Source organism: Leguminivora glycinivorella, chromosome 19 (assembly GCF_023078275.1).
Source record: "Leguminivora glycinivorella isolate SPB_JAAS2020 chromosome 19, LegGlyc_1.1, whole genome shotgun sequence".
NCBI lineage: Eukaryota > Metazoa > Arthropoda > Insecta > Lepidoptera > Tortricidae > Leguminivora > Leguminivora glycinivorella.
In genome coordinates, this window is record NC_062989.1 from 9962863 (window position 1) to 9982526 (window position 19664).

A 19664-nucleotide genomic window follows, 5' to 3' on the forward strand; every position below is an offset into this window, starting at 1 on the left:
GAAGAGTGGTCACCACTTCACAGTCGTCAAGTCCCCCGGCCGTGAAGATACGAAGAAGATTGTGTTCATAAATGGTTTATTTTTCTACTTCTTGAGTACAAGGATGATGACGCCACTGCAGACTGAGATCTTGCATTTGTCGTAATTGCGGAAAGGGTAAATGAATTCTTGCCTGCCGGTGCCGGCCTATTCGAGGTGACCATCGTTGATGCTACGATTGAAACGCAGTTTGTCTCTGTCACGCCACTACAGAAGAGCGATAGGGAGAGCTAGCTACGAAACGATTACGGAGCGTAAGCGATTGTGACTTTAGTTAGGTACCCTGGTCCCGTAGCCGAATGGCATTTCTACGACGCGAAACGAAAACGAAACGCCGCGAAAGGTAGTCGCAATACGCAAGAGCGATAGAGATAGATATCTACGAGCGTTTCGTTTCGTGAGCGTTTCTGCCATTCGGCTACGCACCCTGTTAAGACGCAACAGGAGGGGTCAATTCCCTATACAAACCCTCTCGACTATTTCCTCCCTGGTTTGTAAAGCTAGAGCAATGATTTTTTCAACACAGATTAATATTATTTTTATCTGTGTCGGACCGTTTTGATTTTTTTGATATTTTAATTTTTAAAGACGCTAGAGCCCGTCAAAAATTTCCAAAAACGGCCTTTTTCATTATGGCGCAGAAAAGGTGGGATTATATTCAAAATTGGTAATAATTAGCCAAAAAACTAAACGATCCAACACAGATTATTTGATTGCTATTCAGATTCTCAAATTTCGTTTCGATTGATTAAGTTTTGGAGGAGGAAACTGTCGAGAGTGGCAACACGATTTTAAAGATTTTTTCGCAATATCTTTTAAGAGAGTTGTTCTTAATGGACAATTTTTTTCGATAAATCTAGTTAATAACACGAGTATATTTAACTAAAATTACCAAATGAGGAGGCACACTCAAAGGTTATGACAGATGGCGCCACCCTATTAGTCCATTGCACTTGCATTGCACAGATATAGAATTTCATGCGTGAGAGCGAGTTGTTTTGCTGAGCGAGATGATATGTTTTGCTCTCTCTCTCTCTCACATATGAATGACAGTGACATGCCTAGACACTTGCACAGGCGCCGCCTGGCGGGATGAAATGTCAGTGTGCCTCCTCATTGAAACCCCCGTCCATTTTAGTGTTTTGGCTCCTGTTGCGTCTTAAGGTTGACCTCTTTTTGACGTTTAATTACGTAGGCGATTCACTTCAATAAGCCAGAACGTGTTTCAAGGTTGCTTACTTTCTTTACGTTTTACGTCGTGATACAATAATAAACAATACGATTGCTAATGCATGTCTCTTAGAGGCCAGTTCAAATTTCAAATGCACACTGGTGTCATTGTCATTCCAATAGGTATCATTCTGGCAAGAACTTGGTAAGAACGATTTAATACTGCCGGCGTATTATGCTTCCAATTTTATCACTTATCTATGTGGATAAAGTATCCGTCACGCTTTGGCAAGTATGTCAGTGTGAGAGTGACAGATGTCTTATCCTCGTGGATAAGTGATAAAATTCGAAGCACGACAAAGCCCATACAAAAAAGCGTACCCCTGAAATGTATGGACCTTTTAGACTTTAAACTAGATGGCGCTGTTCGCAGCCTGGAAGTGGCCAAAATCATATTTACTTACCCCAAATATTTTTACGTGTTTCTATGTTTTTTAAGAATAAATGATATATTTTTTTTTAATCATGATATTAATCATGTCAATACATATTTTGAAAAAAAGAATGTAGGCATCACCAGTAGTTATGACAGTATTTAACCCTTAATTTGGCAGAGACTCTGGTGACATAAATTTTCCGATTTTACTTAATATATTGAATAACAGGTGTTTTTAAAGCGTCCGAAAAATATTTAAAAAAATCTAGATTTATTAGTTTTGGAAAAAAAATATGTCCGCCACAGCGGACTCTGCCAAATATTGGGATAAATTAATATGTCCGCTGAGGCGGACACTGCCAAACATACGCGCATTTAAAATAAACAAGTATTTCTTAACATATATTTATTTTAAAAATTAACAAATATAATAATTTTGTATGAAAATCAAACTGACACATATTTATAGTCAAATATCATTATTTTAACTTTTTTCCGACTTTTTGGCCAGGTTGCACAAGCCGTGATCACGACAGACTGATGTGACAGTGACGTCCCAGCAAATTGTCGTCGAAGATGTAAACAACACAAAACTACCCGACATTAATTATATCAATGTTCGGGGCAGACAAAGAAATTATAAATTTTGATCTACCCGGTTTTCTTTAATGTTTATTGCCCCTCGCGCGACATGTAACATTCACAATATCCGCGCACTACGTATACCTAAAAGTGCCAAAATTTTAACTGCTTGGTCCAGCACCACACGCTGTTGAGTTAAATAAAAAATCTAAGCATAAAAGCAGGCCACTAAAACAAGAAAATCAAAATAATAAACAAAACAATATAATAATTTGTTACAACACGTGTCACCGCAACATTGGCATAGTCCGCCACGGCGGACAAATCGTATTTATTATATATTTGGCACTGTCCGGTGTGGCGGACAACTTGTTTAGATGATGATTATGAGTATTAGAAATTGAGAAATAAATTGAAAAACCAAAAGAAAAACGCATAAATATTTTGCTAAAAACAGTTGACTTCTGATGCGGTGCCATCTTGACGAGTAACTGTCAAACGAGTATTGACAGTGGTCAAATAGTATTTTTATACAAAGCATGTATCATAAAAGAGTCTCTTTCCATGTGTTAAATTAAATAAAATTCTACCTAAAAAGCGAAATATTTTTTTTTATCACCTGTCCGTCCCACCGGACTTTGCCAAATTAAGGGTTAATAAGTGGCGCTAAAAAATCGAGGTACGATCCTTAGTATGAAGTATGTAAATCCTATATAAATAATCCTTGATTCTGGTATCAGTTTAGGGATGAAGAGCCTGGGTAATCTTTGATTAGGTATGCGAAATTTAGGTCCTCATTTGTAACTTTTCCTTCGTTTATTATTAAAAAAACAATATTAGGTAGTGACTAAACATAAATAGCAACCAAATCTGCTTTAGTTAGGATGGTTATGCTTGTGCTTACTTGATTGCAGATTGTTTTTTGTTTTGATAAAGATAAGCAAAATTTGTTAACAGCGCCATCTATGTTGTATCGTGTGAACTAATGTGTAATTGTGTAGCTTGAACGACTTGTAGTCGCAGAGTTTTCTTTGATTGTTGAGTTTGGTGTACTTGGTGTGGAGAATAGAATGCTGAAAAATCTTACCGGCAACAGATGTCGCTACCATTTACAACATATCACGTACACCCCCTTCCTCCCGTGGATATCGTAGAGTACAACCCCTTTATTGCTGAGAGTGGCACTAACACTAGAGCAGCTCTGCCTAGTGCCTACCCCTTTTGGGAGTAGGTACTCGCGTGAGTTTATGTATGCAGGTAGCTAACTATTGTATGTATTTTCGTTTCATGTTATAAGTTTGACGTGTCTGTCTGTCCGTCTGTCTGTCTGTCTGTCTGTCTGTCTGTCTGTCTGTCTGTCTGCCTGTTTGTCTGTCTGTCTGTGTGTGTGTCTGTCTGTGGCATCGTAGCTCCCGAACGGGTGAACCGATTTAATATAAAAGCTGAGTTAGTCGGGAGTGTTCTTAGCCATGTTTCTTGAAAATCGGTCTACTATATCGCGGTCGGGGGTTTTTTCAAAATTAATTTTGTGGTTAGGTTATTTGCCGATAGCTGTCAATTTGTGTAACGTTTCGGAGGGAGTAATAAATGAGAAATTACGGTTCTGAGAAAAAAGTCAACGACGCAAAACAATAAAGTAATATAATTAATGTCTCTAGCCAGGCAGAAAACTAAATAGGCACCATATGGACTTAGGGGAATCCCATGCAGTACCTGCTCAAAACATCTAGTCGCACATGTTTTAAATAAAAGCCTTATTGTGAACTAACAAAGCATATCTTTCATTACGCGCCTGCAGATACTTGAAAAAGGGATGGAGAAACACTTGGCCAGTCTCTTAGACACAACAACGATGTGTTATCGCGTGTTTCTTTTAAAGAAAGAAAGGGACAGCGAAAAAACAAATGAAGTTATTGGCCATATTTCATTGGCCCCTACTGTCAAGAGATTTTTGATTGTCATATGCGTACGGGCAGTGCTTGATTGTTGACTTAAATTTCGAAAATAAGTAGTGTGAAGTTAATATTTAGTGTGTAATTTTATACGTAAATAATTAAGTTTGTGAATTTTACAATGGGTCATAGCCATTCTAAAGCTCAAAAGAAACGGTAAGTGTTATCATTTTTTGTCTATGTGGAAAACTTTCCATAAATTATATGAGTAGAATTCCAGCAAGTTGCACCAACAAGATACTCGAATTAAATGTAGGTACAGTCACGGACTTTAATTGTTGATCCACTTCTACCTCACTGTATACTGGAACGTCAAACATATAGTGCCCTAAGTGCGTTTTCACATTATCCGATCCGATATCGAATGTCGGACCGATATCCCATACATTACTGGCGCCAACTTGGATTTTTTCCATTGAAATCCTTTCGACATCCGATATCGGATCGGATAATGTGAAAACGGCCTAAAGCGTGCTTATGTAATACGAGTATGCACATGTAAATATCAGTAGAGTAGGATAGACTCTTTAGGTATGGAATTCCACAACCAGTTCTCTCTCCAGCGATTTTGATAGCACAGTTTGTACGATTTAGCTGACGACATTTCCTCGCTGTATCGCAATGCTGATACGGTGTGCTAGCAAGTCGCCAGCTCTTCGGTCACCAGTTACCCAGTTAGGGACGTCAACCAGTATTTTTTTTTCTTTAACATAAAACTTATTACACAAGGTGAATAAGCGAATTGGGCTTCCGGTTCGAGCGCCATCTTTGCGGTCTCGTGTCGTGAATAATTCTTTGTCTTTTGCTCATTAATGTTGTTTAAAGTGTAATATCGATAGTGTATTATATGCTATTGAGTGTTCCTTACATCCTGGCTCGCTAACATACACGGCCGCGCACACGTTTATCTTATTTATTGCCGCTCCTCCGAGCTGCATCCCTCGGCTCTGGCCACAGACTAGCCTACGTTCCGCGCGCCATGTATGCCCGAGACAGGTATAGGACCTCTGTGGTGTGCGTATTACGGGATGTTTGAGACCAGTACTTAACTGTCCAAACCCGTACATACACTACATCCCTCCTTCCTTATAGATTTAGAAACCTCTTTCAAGATTATAAAAATAAGAACAACTGTACCATTAAGACTTTATTAAAAATCTTCAACTTCAGTTACAACATAACTAACAACGTAAACCCAGCAACTTAATAGTCTACAACTAGGTTAATCTGCCACTCCCCGTCTACTCTCTTGAGATGTACAACGTTCCTTCTATACCTCTGACCTGTTTCGTCGTTTACGACTTCCACATCTCCTCCATTCACTTTTTCCACCGTAAGTGTTGTAGCTCCGAAAGGTGTGCTTAACTTGTTCTCCTTAGTTATATTCTTCATAACGACTTTATCGCCTTCTACCAATGTACATTCTTTTGCTTTTCTTTTTTCATCGGTGTACTCCTTTCCTTTCTCTTTTAATTCCTTGTCCTTGTCCCTAACCTCCATATCTACATCTTTATTTTCTAAATTGAAATCTCCTTTTCGACTCAGGTCGCTTACCATAGGGATTTTATCTCGAAATTGTCGTCTAAAGAATAGTTCTGCGGGTGTTTTTCCTGTCACTGAATGTGGTGTACTGTTATACATTCCTATGTATTCGATTAAGGCCAATTTCCAATCTTTTTTTTCTACTTGGCTTATCCTTAACCTCTTCAAAATGTCTTTATTCTGTCTCTCGACTTCTCCGTTCATTTGCGGCCAGTACGGGATCGTTGAGTGTAATGTAATCCCTCTTTCTTTGCAGAAAGATTTGAAATGATCCGATATAAATTGACGCCCATTGTCCGCCGTGATGGTCGCCGGGTCACCCAAGCGACTGAAAATTTCTAATAGGTGTTTTGTCATTTCCGTACTGTCTATTTTCCGGCAGATTTTAACTTCTTTATACCTGCTAAAATAATCAATTATCACAAAGATATGATCTCCGCTGGGTAATGGGCCAAGCAAATCTATGGCCACGTCTTTCCATGCTTCATCAGGCAATTCGCGTCGCTTTAGCGGATTAGGCGGATTGGGAGCCGATACTAATGTGCATCCTGCACAAGATTTAACTAGCTTCTCGGCTTCTCTATCGTACTTAGGCCACCAAACTTTCGCTCTCAACCGGGCCTTCATGGCGACTATTCCTGGATGACCTTCATGAGCAGCTGTGAGGATTATCTTCCGAAGATCTTTTGGAATAACTATTCGTGTTCCTCTCAGGAGAATCTCTTCATAAAAGCATAGCTCAGTCTGAAACAGTTTATATATTTTTACCTCCTCATCCCAGTTATTGTGGTACAGTCCAGCCTTGACTTTTTGTATTTCTGGGTCTTTTTCAGAGTAGTATGCCACTTCATTTAACGAAATAGCCCTTGGCCTTATGTACTCCACTATCTGCTGTATGTGGTGTTCTATGGGCTCGCCGCTAGATAGATTGTTGTCATTCAGTCTAGACAATGGATCAGCAATATTGTTTTTTCCTGGTCGGTATATAACTTTAAATTTGTAAGATTGAAGTCGCAGGATCCATCTTTCTATTCTTGCACAGGGTTTTGACTTAGGTCCAAAAATAACTTCTAATGGTTTGTGGTCTGTTATCAAGTCGAACTGTTTACCATATAAAAATATATGGAAATGTTCTATCGCCCATACCAATGCAAGTGCCTCCTTCTCAGTCTGGCAGTACCTTCTTTCACAGTCAGTCAGTGTTCTACTGCCAAAGGCAATGATTCGGGGTTCATTATCATGTATTTGGACCAGAACTGCCCCAAGACCTACAGGACTCGCATCGGCAATCACAACAGTCTTCTTACTGACATCATAGTAGCCTAATGTAGGTATGTTGCTGATTGCTTCTTTCAGTGCTTGAAATGCAGACTGTTGTTTACATCCCCAATCATTTTGCAAAACTGTATTTTTTCCAGGCCTGTTCCGTAGAAGTAATTTCATAGGCTCCGTCAACGTTGAAAGGTTTGGTATCCACCTGCCTACATAGTTCACCAAACCCATGAAGCTTTGTAATTCACCAACGGTTTTGGGTGATCTAAATTGTTGAATTGCCGATAAATACTTTTGCAACGGTCTTACCCCCTCTGCTGACAATTCATGTCCAAGAAAGTGAACTTTAGTGACTCCAATTATGCATTTTTCTTCTTTCAGTACTACATTGTTTTCCTTTAAGACGTTTGTAACTTGTTGAAGCCTTGTGTCATGCTCTTCTTTGTCTCTTCCATAAACTAGTATGTCGTCCATAAAATTTATAACCCCTTCACAACCAAGTAATAGTTTCTCTATGGTTTTTTGAAAAATCTCTGGGGCACATGTAATTCCAAACATTAAGCGTTTGTACCTGTACATGCCTAGACTGGTGATGAATGTTGTTATATGTCTGGAATCTGGGTGAAGCTCTAATTGATGAAAAGCATCTCTGATGTCTAACTTGCTGAAGTACTTGGCATCACGCACTTGTGGTAGTAACTTATCCATGGTAGGCAAGGGATGATTTTCTCTCATTATGGCTGCATTTGCCCTCCTCATGTCTACACATAAGCGAAGTTCTCCGTTTTCCTTTAAAATTGGCACAATTGGAGATACCCATTTTGATGAGCCCGATACTTCTTCTATAATATCCCTTTTAATTAAATCCTGTAACTTCTCTTCCACTTTCTTTTCTAATGGTATTGGAATTCTTCTGAGTGGCTGTGATACTGGTTGGATAGTCTCATCTATGGGTATATGTATCAATACATTTTTTATTTTGGGAAATGTTTCTTCTTGTATCTGGTTGATGTCTAAACCTAATTTGAGGACACCCAACTGTTTTGCTGTATCTCTACCTAATAGGTTTCTTGTGCCCTCAGTAATGACATAAAAAGTGGCATCTTGAGTTTGACTTCCAACTTTTATATTTGCTTTAAAAGTGCCTTGTAGGGATAGCGCAGTTGTACTTCCATAAGGTACAAATGTCTTGTGTAAATCCTTATTTTGGTCATATATCACAACATTATTTCGTATCATTTCTGTCCAGTTTCTTTGCCAATCAAGTTCCATTTGGATCCCGAATCAATCAACATGCTTATATTGAATCCTCCAACTTCACAATCAATAGTGTCATCGCTATCAATGTTGAATACATACTGCACTTCTTCTATTTGTGAGGTCATTTGGTTAACACCTTGGTGAGGTTCTCTATTACTCTTGAATTTCTTATTGCTGGAATTCCTATCCTCAGCAAGCTTTCTTTTCCGACACATTTGCTGGAAGTGGCCAATGCGCTTACACTTAAAACATTCTTTATCAATTGCCGGGCATTTCAGATGAGAGCGGCTTCCGCATCGTTGACAAGGTTCTTTAAATTTTTTCACATAATTACTATTTTGCTTTGTACTTATTTTATTAACTTCTTCCTTATTTGTAGATTTTTCTGCAAAATCTTCTAACTGTCTGTTAACTGCTTCTAATGAATTTGCCTCATAGATAATTTTCTCTAATGTCATATCATCTCCTGCACGCAATATCTTTTTCCTCAATTCACTTGAAGACCCTTTTTCTATAATCTGGTCGATAATGTGCTCATCTTTATTATGAAATTGGCATTTATCAGCTTGTTGACGTAACCTTACGAGAAATTTTTCAAACTTTTCATTTATTTCTTGTTTTACTTGCCTAAATAAGTGACGTTCATACACTTTACTCTGTTTAGGTGAAAAGTAGGAATCCAGTTTTGACAATGCAATTTGAAACACATCTTTTCTAGGTACGCCATCTTCAGTTTCTGGATCTGGGATGTTGTAGAATATTTCTTGTAACTCCTGTCCCCCAAAATGAAGAAGACTAGCTCTCTTCTTTTCATTTTTTTCTATGCCTGCTGCATCAATATATATAAGAAGTGCCCTCTTCCAACGCTCCCAACGTGCTCCCAAGGAAGTTGGTTCTCCTCCACATTCAAATTTGTCCAATGTCAGTGCCATGGCCCCTGAACGTGCCATTGTAACTGCCTAAAAGAACAAATTACACTAATTAGTACTTTTCTAACTCTCAATTCTCCTGAGCCTACCTATTTGTAGTAACAAATATTAAGCACTAATGAACATATTTTGTTTTCAGTTGTAAAATTACTTAAGAGGTCTAATCATAAGTTTCTGACAATACCAGAGCGCAAACATAGCAGAGCCCCCAAGGACAATCTTGTCACGACTTAACCAGTATTTTTATTGTATGACTAACGTCGCCGGATGATCAAGGCAAAGTCCCCGCAAAGACAATCCATAACACCACTCGGCCGACGAAATCTAGATCCATCCAAAGATGTTGCTCAGTGGTCAAGGCAGAGTCCCCGCAAAGACAATCCATAACACCACTTGGCCGACGAAGTCTAGGTCCATCCAAAGATGTTGCTCAGTGGTCACGGCAGAGTCCCCGCAAAGACAATCCATACCACATAAGCCGACAATGTACTTTACATTTCGCAAACAATGCCAATGCGTGATCAATGGAGAGTCCCCGCAAAGACAATATTGTCACGACTTATCCGACACAGTCATTATTTTCTCGGAACGAAACCCATGTTTTAGGATAATGTCCGTATCCCAACATTGCATGATTTCCTTTCAGTTCAACGACTTACCCGAGCGTTAATCCGTCAATTCTATATTCGTGCTGAATCCACCGAAGTTTTTTGCTTAAATTTTGTAGTAATAACAATTATTCTCCCCTGAAAAGGCTGAAAAGCTAAGAGTAAATATGTTATGTTAGTGACTTTTCGTTTAATTTTCTTTTTTGATAGATTCCACAGATGCAACATGTCTGTTCTCGCGCCAAATTACGGTTGGCCATACTGTTTTCGTACGATACTTCAAATTTGCCAACGTAACGATAACATCACTTATATATGAAGAAATCCAATACAGCAGTTGGTAGACCTGTATTTGATATCAACATATAAAAAAGAATAACAGGTTAATAAAATGCTTGAATGAAGTTTACACAAAAGCAGGGGCGGCTCACTCCGCGATTCTATCGCCGCGCTACAAGCACATGCTGGCGGCCGCGAGTTCGCGGCCTAATCAGGGGTGGCGCCCGTTCTCACGGAACGCACTTTCGCACTTTTTATTGTTACATTACGTCGCGAGTTTTTTTTAAGGTTCATATGCGATGTCCACGTGTGGAATGGCTAATAATGCTTAGTTAAATATACATCATGAATAAAATAGGACAATCTTACACAGATCTTATTGATTAAGTCCCACGGAAAAATCCAATAAGGCTTGTGATGCTGAAGGCTTAAACAAAAATATATAAATACTGTATATATAACTAGAAAGTACCCAAGACTTGAATATATAGTATAACATTTTATCTGAGAATTAATTCGTTTTAATCTATAGGCAACCCTATCATCCGACGCTGCGCACGTGCGGCTCGTTTCTTTGTTAGAATTTTGTAGGCATTTAAAAAGGCGGCATTTCGTGAACATCAAAGCAGTGGGCCTTCTGTACTTGTACTATTATGTATTCTGTGACAAAAGTAAAATTTAAATTTTTCCTTGCAAAATTACGTTCATCAAGTCATTCCAACTCGACTTGAATTTAATTAATATATTTTAAGACCGATCTACTGACGTTACACGACTTTCTTCTTTATCTTATCATCTTTCAAAATTTAATATGGCGCCTGAGCGTATATGATAGCTTATTATGCAGTGAAGTAAAGTTGTAGTGAGAAGCTGATGAAGAATTAATCTCGAAACGCGATTAGCCTCTTTTTTGTCGTCTACGGCCGGTAGTCCACGTGCTCTTGTAAAATCTAGGTATTAATTTACAAGTGCTAACTCACCGTAGGTACACTGTCGTACTTACCGTACCAAAATCACTAATTAGTATCACCTTGACACAGGGGAAATAGACAATAGTCCCAATAATGGACTGAAGCTGACACACAAAGTAGCTGTGTTATCAAAATCGCTGTATTTACCAATTTTTTCAGATCTAACCCACCGTCTACTCAACGCTTATACCCCAACATCCAAGAATCAGCCTACGGCCGTCCCTATACGCCTGATTTTCAACCACCACCTGCTTACTCACAAGATGCCTGTATTGGTAATACGATACCCACTTGGAACCCGAGGTAACTTTTTAGAGATAAGAAATGGACATTCTTGCACGTACGACGTATGTCTGTAATTGTTTAAGCAAGGAACATACTACGCGAACGTCCGTCGTCGATCGACCGCGGACGGGGATCTGGACAATGAATATACATTTAACCGTGCAAACTATCGGTCGACGGTCGTGGACGTGGCCTTGAGCGCATGGACGTCCGATCGAAATCTGGCTCGCTGGATGTTTTGTTCCGTGCACACTGATCGGTCGCGGTCGCGATTTACGACGGACGTCCGCGTAGTATGTTCCTAGCTTTAATGGGCATGTTCAGAATTTGGGACACCCCAATTCGCGTAAGTTGTTAACAAAAATTAACTCTCTGTCAGTTTTGGGAAGCGCTGGTAGCCTAGCGGTAAGAGCGTGCGACTTTCGATCCGGAGGTCGCGGGTTCGAACCCCGGCTCCTACCAATGAGTTTTTCGAAACTTATGTGCGAAATCACAGAATATATAATAGTACAAGTACAGAAGGCTCCTTTGATGTTCACAAAATGCCGCCATTCTAAATTCTTACCTACATTAACAAGGGCCGCACGCGAGCAGCCGACAATGAATTCTATTGCGCTGCGTGAAGGTCGTCACCGCTGACTGGGCCGCGAATTCGCGGCCCCCGGCATATACTTGTAGCGCGGCGATAAAATCGCGGAGTGAGCCGCCCCTGGCGAAATGTCATTTGATATTTGCCAGTTGTTTCTCGGTGAAGGAATTAAAACATCATGAGGAAACCGGACTAATTCCAATAAGGCCTAGTTACCCTTCGGGTTGGGAGGTCAGATGGCAGTCGCTTTCGTAAAACTAGTGCCTACGCCAAATCTTGGAATTAGTTGTCAGAGCGGATCCCAGGCTCCCATGAGCCGTGGCAAATGCCGGGATAACGCAAGGAGGATGATGATGTTAGTTTTAATTGTGACGAAGATTAAGCATAAAATCTGTCTGTCTAGAGATTATCGCTCTAAGTTTAGGTATGTAATTAACACAAAAACAATATTTTTTATAGAAAATGCTTAATTATTGTCATAAAACTGACAGTGAGTTAATTTTTGTTAACAACTTACGCTAATTGGGGGGTCCCAAGTTCTGAAAATGCCCTAATAGTACATTGCATTACAAGTGCGGAAAAGAGGAACAATTTCCGCTTCGCACGTGTACCTATTGTATGACGTTTTTCAGTAGGTACAAATGACCCTCTGAACTTTCGACCTGACAAAAAATGAACCATTTTGCGCACTAGTACAAAAAGATATTTTTATTCAAGGATTTACAGTCTCCATACTAAGAATCGTACCTCATTTTTTAAGCGCCACCTATTTTTTTATTAGCAAAAATATTTCGGGAAAACATGATTTTGGCGACTTCCAGGCTGCGACCAGCGCCATCTAGTTTTAAGTCTAAAAACATTTCAGGGGTACGCTTTTTTGTATGGGCTTTGTCTGTCCCGTATTATATTATGGTCCTTGGTTTTATTGGAAGATAATTTGAATTGTGTCAATTAGAATTAAGATTTCTTTAAGCATCTACAACTATAGTATACCTAAAACAGTTTACATCTGATAACGATTTCGCTGAAATTTGTTTTGTGGGGGTTTTCGGGGTGAAAACTATAGCCTTAGATCCCGGAAAACGCGAAATTTAGTTTTTCTTTCGCATTTGTAAACGTAAAAATCCTGCCGAAATATGAAAACCCCCGTGTAAAGTTTAGTCAACCCCTCGCTAGATGGCGCTGACCCCAACGTAAACTCCGTAGCGATGTGCTTTCCCAAAAACAATATAAAACTTGAGGTATTTAGGATATTAATCAGCGGGGACGCCTCTTGCAGGCGAACTAGACTATATATATATATATATATATATATATATATATATATATATATATATATATATATATATATATATATATATATATATATATATTTCGAAGCGTAAAATAGGGTTTAGGTATTTTCAGGAATGGCTAAATGGACTAAGTACTTTAGGTAGTACATCTCTAAGGGCAAAGGTTAACGCGATATAGGTAGTACGCGAGGCGCAATGCAGTATCCTTATCGCAACTGTCTAACTCGATCCGAGTTCCATCTCAGAGTGTCGCCAGCTTCAGACTGCCTTCACACTCTCCCTTGTACAAAAACCACAAGCTAATTTATTACCAACAAATTGCAATTCGGAGAATGCATTCAGACGTTGTAAAAACAAGCCTGATGCCACGAATATGTTCCCAGCCCACTTCAACCTCTTAGAAAGACATATTTTTACTTCGTTAAGCCTAAGGGCAGGTCACAAGTTTTTATGATAATGCGTATGACTTATTAGCGAAGATTATTTGAATTTGATAATGCGTGTGACATACGTGTCGACCTGTCGACATATATATGAGCCAATACACCGTTGATAACAGGATTTAGCATAATACGCCATGTATCCGTGTATTGTGTTTGAAATACTCAAGGTTTACACACATATATATTATACACTTCAATGTGAGTGTGTTTAGTAAAACGTCCCACTTTGTCGGTTACCATTAAGGCGAGATTGACCTGTATCTTTATATGAATAAACTGACAAAGCGGCTTTATAGCAATCGACAAAGTGGGACGTTTTCCCGTGCACACTCACAAATAATGTCAGAGATGTCAAAAATAGGTCGAGAAATTATGTTCTTAGTAGGCTTATTTAAGACGATACAGGAGGGGTCAATTCTCCATTTAAACGCTCTCGACTATTTCCTCCCTGGTTTTTTGGAGTTCGCGGCCCATTCAATGGTGGCGACCTTCGCGCGGCGCATTTGAATTAAATGTCGGGTGCTCGCGTGCGGTCCGTTTGTTAATGTAGGTAAGTATTTAGAATGGCGGCATTTTGTGAACATCAATGGAGTGAACCTTCTGTACTTGTACTTGTACTATTATATATTCTGGGTTATGGCGCAAAAAAGGTGTGATATTCAAAATTGGTAACAATTAGCCAAAAAAACGAAACGGTCCGACACAGATTATTTCATTGTTATTCATATTCTCAAATTTCGTTCCGATTGATTAAGTTTTGAAGGAGGAAACAGTCGAGAGCTGAACCTCGATTTTAAAGATTTTTTGCAATATCTTTTAACTGAGTTGTTCGGACATTATTTTTCGATAAATCTAGTTAATAACACTAGTAAGTATATTAAACTCGAATTCCCAAATTGAAAGGGGGGCTCCTTTCCGTTTTAGCATCTTCGCTCCTGTAGCGTCTTAAATAAAAAATGCAAATACGTTTACATTTTACCTATTTCAAATGGATGTACCTATTGAAAATAAAAAAGCTAGGTATTTTGTATTTGTATTTCAAATACATTTATTTCAGACAGTTAACATCTCTGAATAATGTTGATAGTAATTCGGTATTCATGTTACTCGACTAACGCTTTGACGATTACCGGGTAGGTAATTATTTTCACATTAAAATCGGTTCGATTCGATTCCCGAGCGAAGCAAATATTTTTTATGAAATCTTTGAATGCAGAATAAAAATAAAATAAATAAAGTCTTCTTTCAACAAAATACGATATCTACAATATTTAAATTATTTAAGGTACTGGACAGGTATGGTAAGGGACGATGGCAAGCGTCCCGACGGGGCCACTTTGGTGCCGTGGAAACTAGGCAGAGCCCTGGTATGGGACGCTACTTGCGTAGATACCTTCGCGCAGTCCCATACCCAGGCGACCCGCACTCAGGCCGGTGGTGCGGCTGACCAGGCCCAGATTCTCAAGCGCCGCAAATACTCGTCCTTGCTTAAGGACTACGAGTTTGCGGCGCTTGCTATGGAGACACTGGGTCCTTGGTCGGCCGACATGAAAGCCTTTGTGGGAGCTCTGTCGGCTCGGCTTATCAACTCTACTGGAGACCCTAGAGCTGGCGCGTATTTCTCGCAACGTATCGCACTGGCGATACAGCGAGGAAATGCCGCCAGCATAATGGGCACCATGCCGCAGGCGGATTTGTTAGATGGTTTTTTCTTTTTATAATTGGGTTCTTTTATTTTTATTATTATTTTCTAATTATTTCTTTAGTATTATTTATTATAAGCTTATTTTTAAGTAGTGATTTAGTTATAATTTAGTTTTATTTTATTTGTAAGATTTTAATTTAAGTGTTTTTAACTTTATATGTTTTAATGGTTATTAATAAACTTTAAGGTACTTACTTTCCCTTTATTATGCTCCATAGTCTTCGGATCATTCTGTATACGTCTTTGGTTCTGAGTAACTACGGAACACAAACCCCTAAGCATGAAGAGCCACTTTTGAATTTTTTTATCGATATTGTTTTTTGTTATTTTTCAGTTACTACAACGCCCCTGCGCCTTCAGCCCCGCTCGAAGTACGGCACGAGGAAGTACTTGTGGGTAGAAAAAGGTACCTACGATCACGTTATAATTTAATAAGTACCTACTCAATCTCTTTCATATTTTTCTTACCTGTATCGGCTGTATCTGAACTCTAATAAAGTAATGACACATTAATTAAGTCATAGGCCGGCAACTCGCGCCTCCAGAAGGTTTTCAGGGTGGCTAGCCGAATGGCACAATCGCTCACGAAACGCTCACGAAACGAAGCGCTAGTAGATATCTATCTCTATCGCGCTTGCGTATTGGCGCGACAGAGCCAGCGGCGTATCGCTTTCGTTTGGCGTCGGAGAAATGCCATTCGGCTACGGGGCCTGGTGTTTCCGATGTCCATGATGGGTGGCGGTGATCGCTTAACATCGGACAACCTGTCAGCTCGTTTTCGGAAGAAATTGAAAACTTTACCTTTTGTGGATTGAATGTAGAACTAATATTATTTTTTACAGTTTAACGAAGCAAGATGGATTGAAAATGGGACAAGAATCGGAACCTGCACGGAATCAAAAAAACAGCGAGATGAAGGAAAAGTATATGGTAAGAACACAGATAATAACGAACAGAATAAGTAGAAGCACACAGATAAGTAGATACAGGCAGCTGTAAAAGCGCATGGCGAGTTTATCATTGAATTCTTTCATAATTTCTTCATGCAATTTCGCAGCTCACTTTCGCAATTGGGTATTTTGAAAAACCGCTGTACGTTGTACGTCTGCTTGGCGACTTTCTTCTCCAAGCCTAGGTATCGTGTGGTGTGGGCGATACGAGCTAGAGCCTGGCAAAAAAGAGCAGAAAAAGGGCGCCACCGTCTCTGTAAACCATTTTTCCATCCCAAATTAGTTCCACTAGTATTTCTACCCTCTTTGCTGCACTCTAGCGGCAGAATATTGCAGTATTAATACACCCTTTAAATTGTTTCAGAACAAGAAACCGTGCCCAAACGCGAAAGATGGGTGCATATTGCATTTTGACTCTGAAGAGATGATGCAACATTTGAAGGAGTGCATTTTTATGGATATCCAGTGTCCTCTTAACGGAGTTATTGGGATATGTGCTTGGGAAGGTAAATTGATTGTTGTAAAAAATTGTGTCATAAGGGAGCATACATATTTACGGCGAGAGCCTTTATTGAAACCTGAACGATACGAAATATAATTGTATTCCGAGCATAGTGAGGGGTTCTGAAATAAAATTCAGAGTGTAGTACGCGTAAGGCGAAAATAATTTAGCTACCATGTGACACTATATGTTGTAAGTGCCTACTGCATTTCACATCACCAGTTTTTTTTTATGTGTTCTATAAATCTATAATAGAATGAGCATTTCTTTTTTTTTTGCCAGTTTTATGAAGTGTGATATTTTTGAAAAAAAAAATGCTATTTCTACTCAGAATTACTAGCCTTTTCAATCCTAGTAGTTAAAAAAATTGTCCCATACGATTTTTTCTTATTTTGTTACCATTTTCCGTACATGTTGTATGGGGTAACAAAGGAGGAAAGTAACAAAAATGTATGGAAATTCTGGGACACTTTTTGTCTCCCAGTGAGATTGAAAGTATTCGTGATTCTGAGTACAATTGACCTAAAATTCTCTAAAACAATAAAAATAAATTATTGGCAAAAAAAAGAAATGCTCGAATAATCACTTGATTCCCTCTGGCAGGGATGAAAAGTGCCATTTTTACCCTATCAGTTATGAAAAAGTCCCTTTCCAAAATAGACTTTGACCGCCAACAGTTCAACATTTAATTTATATTTTATGTTTCCAGACAAAATGAAAAACATACTGACGCACTTCAAAGACAATCACCGGGAGAACATCGGCCACGTCAACAAAGTGAAACTCCTGACCGGCGTTCGAACTATCCACTTGGTCTATATGATGAACCCCAAGCCACACAAGTTCCTACTTCACATCAAAGTAGATGAGGCTATGGAGAGAATCCTAGTCGCTGTACAACTGTACAACACACAGTTCTGCGCGTCGAAGTGGTTTTACAAAGTCATTATTCAGCCAACCGATCCTAAGAGTCGCAATTTGACGCTGCAAGGTACTTGTATTTCAAGTGGGATGTCGATAGAAGATCATTTTGACAAGCTGAAGTGTAGGGTGGTACGTATGACCCCTAATTTGATGCAGGAGTTTAAAAATGGTGGACTGAAATACAAGTATCTCTTAATGCAGAAGGGAAACGCCAAGGAGACTAGCAAATAAAAAAACATTTTTCCCCTCACTAGCTCGGAAACACGTGTTTTGTCCTTTAATACCAGCGGGTAAAAACGCATTTTATCCACTAGCGGGTAAAGTAATTTGACCTTGAATAAAGTGAAACACAAAATTTTTCACCACACCAACATTTATGAAAATAAATTAACTGCTTTCAAATTGATAAAAGTAGGTGAATCTAGTAATAAAGATGATTTACCACCTGTGGAACTACTGGAAGTTGTGATAAACGCATTTTTTGCATTGTAGTTTCCTCGCCATAGTGGTGGGGAAAAGTTTTGTGTTACACTCGGGTGCAAATGTATTTTACGCTCGTGTGAAAAAAACTCGCAAGTTCAAGATTCTATTTCGAACCACTCGCTTCGCTCGTGGTTCAACTATAGAATCCTTTCACTTGCTCGTTTTTCAATTCCACACTCGGCGTTAAAATACAACTTTACCCCTAGTGGATGTATAACAAATAACTATTTCACCACACCAACTGATAAAGGCGTTCTTTGCTATTCGAAAACTGATAGCAAAATTGCATTTTATCCACAAGAGTGCAAAGTAATTTCATACAAATTTTAACTTGATGTCTAAAGCTGGGTGTTGGAATTCACGTAGAAATCATGATTTTGAATCATAAATGTTAAATAAATTGAAGTACTTTATTTATTTTGATGTTTTACAGTTCATATTTTCATAGTGTTGGTGTGGTGAAAAATTTTGTGTTTCACTCGGTGGCAAAGTTTGTTTAACCTTCGTGCCTTCGCAACGCTCAAGATTCCACTTTTTGAACCACTCGCTACGCTCGCGGTTCAATATTGGAATCTTTCGCTTGCTCGGGTATCAATATTGGCCCGTGCGGTTAAACAACAACTTTGCCCCCTTGTAAAACAAATAACTATTATCGAACATTTTTGTTTGATCTATTTACCGGAGAGAGAACGCACGGTTTGCAAGATTATGGTTAGAGATGCTACTTTCGTAAAGGTTACTACGAGTACGTACCTAAGTATACAATGGTCTCTTAGACTTGATTCAATGTGCTAAATATTCCTGTTATGTGGTATGTATGATTTAATAAACTTTTTTATAACAGTTTTTTTGTTTGTTTTAACCTAACTATAGGTAGGTACCTATACCTAAGGCACATCTCGGACACTGGCGATCAAAAGATGCTCGGCGCGCGTTCCGTAGTCACACTAAACTCGTATAGTGAACGCGTACCATGCTTGTATGAGTGAGCGTATGACCGTCCGTCGATTGTTCGCGTTTTTGACAGGCGGTAATTTGGTACCAATATGTATATCGACAGGGGGTGGGCGCACTTTCAAAGTGGCAAAAATACTGTACGATAGTACTCTTTTTATACTGTGCCTAAGGGTACCTACTGCGCCCGACAAAGATGCTCGGGGCCTGATTTTATCATTCCAACAACTAGTCTATTGGGATAGTATTTAAAAAGTAAGGGTTTACTAAAATGCGCTTTGTGATAATATTAATATTTTCGGAAATAATCGCTCCTAAAGGAAAAAAAGTCGCCCGTGGGTGCACTAATTTTGAACGCGATGCCGAAAAAAACACAAGTGTGGATTCGATAAAGACGTTCAGAAAATTATTTTGAATGTAGGTTTAGTAGCGAAAAAAGGAAAACTACGGCTGCAGACGAGACCAGACCGGTTTTTTTATCACTCACAAACCGA

General features: G+C 39.1%; 1 protein-coding gene across 1 annotated transcript; it reads left to right on the forward strand.

Moving 5' to 3' along the window:
* Positions 1-4197: 4197 nt before the first annotated feature.
* On the forward strand, positions 4198-18980 carry LOC125236690. The gene is made up of 7 exons (XM_048143603.1): positions 4198-4335; positions 11200-11343; positions 15692-15763; positions 16200-16287; positions 16672-16813; positions 17519-17974; positions 18867-18980. The coding sequence occupies exons 1-6, from the start codon at positions 4301-4303 to the stop codon at positions 17962-17964; spliced, it is 927 nt and encodes a 308-aa protein (XP_047999560.1). The 5' UTR covers positions 4198-4300; the 3' UTR covers positions 17965-17974; positions 18867-18980.
* The last annotated feature ends 684 nt before the right edge of the window (positions 18981-19664 follow it).